We start from the raw sequence: 2,717 nt of genomic DNA, 5'->3' as shown, positions 1-2,717 counted from the left end.
CTTCAGCAAAAGGCTTTAACAGATGAAGTGGAGGCTACAGCTGGCTAACGGACTTGTCTAACAGCCTGCCACCAACAACTGAGTCAAACCTCCAGGTTCCTTCTGCTGGACGAGAAGCACCCATCTAGCCAGGGGTCCGTGAGCACAAGACATCATCACTAGCAACTTACGGTGCAAAGAACAAGCAAAAGAGTCAAAGGTAGGAACGATTTACTTAGTCATAACACACAAACTCAAAGTCCCCGAGTTATTTGCCGCAGGAAGGGACATGTGACTCCAGGCGACTGGAGTACCGTGACCTGAGCCCATCAGCCTCCGTGACTTCGGGATCCCGGAATGAGAACGTGCTGGGGCAGCCCCGCCACAGGGCCTGGAACTACGGAGGGATGTGTCCTCACCGAGCCAGCCGCTCAGGGGTTCCCCTTAGCTGACGAGTCCTTACGTGAAAGGGACCCCTCCGCTTAGGAAGGAAGCGGCTGGTGGTGCAGGAGAATCGCCTGGGTGAGTGCCACAGCAAGGCTCCCCCGGACCCACACAAGACTCAAACAACCAGACGCTCCAAATGGTAGAGCTGGGAGATCTAATCTATCTCTTCAGATCCAGCCAGCGTAGCAATCACTGTGTCTCCCCCTTTCCCAGTGGTCTATAACAGGATGAAAAGAGAAAGGATGCCCGTGTTCATGATCCGGTGGGAAAGTTTCGTTGAATCCTCGAAGAGAAGCTCTAACCCCCAGAGCCCTGCGTAGTGAGAAGGCGGGGCACCTCCCCTGTGACCCAACGAGGTCTGTCCGCGGCCTCAGTCCCCTGGCTGCACCTCAGAGCCCCAGGCAACCCTGGGAAAACTGCTCCTGCGGATCAGTCCACGGATGGATCCCGCTTTGCGAAGCAGATCCTTACCTGCAAGACGCGGGCCAGCGCGAGCAGAGACAACCTTGGAGTCGTCCATCCCCCACACACACCCCAAAGGGGCCTTGGCTCCTTCCCCACGGGCCTCTCTGCTGCTCCGGACGGCCAGCGGCGGCTCAGGAAAGGAGCGAGGAGAATGGAGGAGGTGGTGTGGGCCGGGCAGCCGGGCCGCAGCGGCCGCGAGAGTCGGCTCTTACCTGGACCCGCAGAGGAGCCGCTGGGCGCTCTCGGAACGCACTCTCCGCTGGCAGCTGCAGACTCGAGCTCACTGGACTTTGAACGAAGATTGATTTAAAAGCTGATGTATTTAACAGGGACGCATGGTTGGAGTTCAAGTAACCTCTGACCTGCTTCCTACCAACAGGCTGGGCTCCAAGCTGGGCAAACCCAAAAAGCCCTCGGCAGACCCCACGCTGGCCCAGCCGCAGGGTACCCCCCCCCCCCAGAAAGGGGGAAGGACAGCCAGGGAGGGGGCAGCTCTGCCCCTCGGTTCCCTCCCTTCGCCAGATGCCTTGGTCACACTCAACTAACACCCGACACCTTCGGAGCCTCCCCTGTCTCGGATCCAAGGTCAGGGCTGAAGGTCGCCTGAGCATCCTCACACACTGAGGTCTTCCTGGGGAGCAGTAATCTGTGCCACCCCCAGCAGCAGAAGAGCAGGAGGCCAGTGAGCCCCGTGAACGGAGCAGAGTCCTCACGGGCCACCCTCCCTCCCGCCCGTGGGAGCCGAGCACAGAGCCGGGCTCTGTCGCCCAGGCCCCCGCTCTCCGTGCCCTCCCCCTCCCGCTCACCTGTCTCTGTTCTCAAGTGCCTTCCCCTTCCTCACCCAGAGCCTCTCTGGCAAGCGTGGCCAGGTAAGTGAAAGGCGTTTCCACGAGCCACCTGGGCAGTGTGGGGGTGCCCCACTCTCGGCCGAGCCCCGGCCAGGACCACAGCAGATCTCTATCAGCAGCACCCACACAGGCGGGCAGAGCGGCCGGCTTCTTGCTGACCTGAATCCTCGGCCCACACGGGGAATCGGGGCAAGAGATTGCTCCGGGCAGTGAGGCAAAGCCAGCCACGGGCTGAGGAGGGGGTGGCTCCCCTCCTCCACCCACGCTGGGCTGGCCGCTGGTCTTCACCAGGCCTTGGCTGCCCCCCACAAAGGCGTGGCCCAAGCAAGGGGGTTGATGGTTGAAAATGCTAAATCCCTAAGCAACTAACTCGACTCGGGTCATCCCCACCTTGACGCTATAAATCTTCCGAAGTGGAAGAGAATGGGAACACCTGGGCTGAAAGTCAGAACACCTGGGCTCAAATTCCGACTCCGCCACTCCCCACGTGTTCGATCCACAGCGCTTTATGTTTAACTCTGAGGCTCGCCTACCCCTTCATCATCTGTAAACAGCCGTTATTTATATTGTTTTCAGAAATTTACTTTTTATAGAGAGTCAAAGTTTCTCCCACAGGTTCTGATGGCTCCGTCTGAGCTGCATGAAGTTCACTCTTTACCTACACGGCAGCCCTTCAAATACCGGAAGGCGGGTTTGTCCCCGACGAGCCTCGTTCCCTAAGATGGTCCACCTATGCCACGACATCAAGACTGCTCGCCCTGGACGCCAGCCGATTTGTCAACGTCCCTCTTAAAATCAAGCACCTAAAGGGGAAACTTTTTCTTACCTTTGCTTTGAATTTTTGAGGGGTTTTCTTTGTTATCATGCCCTGGGAAACTTTAAGGTGAGAACTGTTCTATGTCTTGAGTGTGGGGGTGGCTAAGTTATTGTCTCTAATTAGCAAATTTCACCAAACTGTACCCCTAAAATAGGTGAATT

The 2,717-nt window shown here is 57.7% G+C and overlaps 1 protein-coding gene across 3 annotated transcripts in view; it reads right to left on the bottom strand.

Annotated features, from left to right (window-relative positions):
• The window catches only part of PDZK1 (PDZ domain containing 1), a 28,972-nt gene that overhangs the window by 21,467 nt on the left and 4,788 nt on the right, over positions 1 to 2,717 (bottom strand). The window contains exon 1 of one of the 3 annotated variants that reach the window (XM_023535201.1): positions 1,104 to 1,164. The exons of 1 other annotated variant lie outside the window; for it this stretch is intronic. Coding sequence is in view for 1 of the 2 variants with exons in the window: in XM_023535198.1 (XP_023390966.1) it covers positions 898 to 946 (49 nt within the window). In the remaining variant the exon portion in view is untranslated. Of the gene's footprint in view, positions 1 to 897; positions 1,084 to 1,103; positions 1,165 to 2,717 lie in introns of those variants that run through there. One more of the 3 variants, XM_023535198.1, reaches the window with a different exon arrangement.

Source organism: Pteropus vampyrus, unplaced genomic scaffold (genome assembly GCF_000151845.1).
Source record: "Pteropus vampyrus isolate Shadow unplaced genomic scaffold, Pvam_2.0 Scaffold6, whole genome shotgun sequence".
Taxonomy (NCBI): Eukaryota; Metazoa; Chordata; class Mammalia; order Chiroptera; family Pteropodidae; genus Pteropus; species Pteropus vampyrus.
The sequence above is the reverse complement of the archived record's forward strand: the minus strand, read 5'-3'. Positions and strand labels throughout refer to the sequence as shown.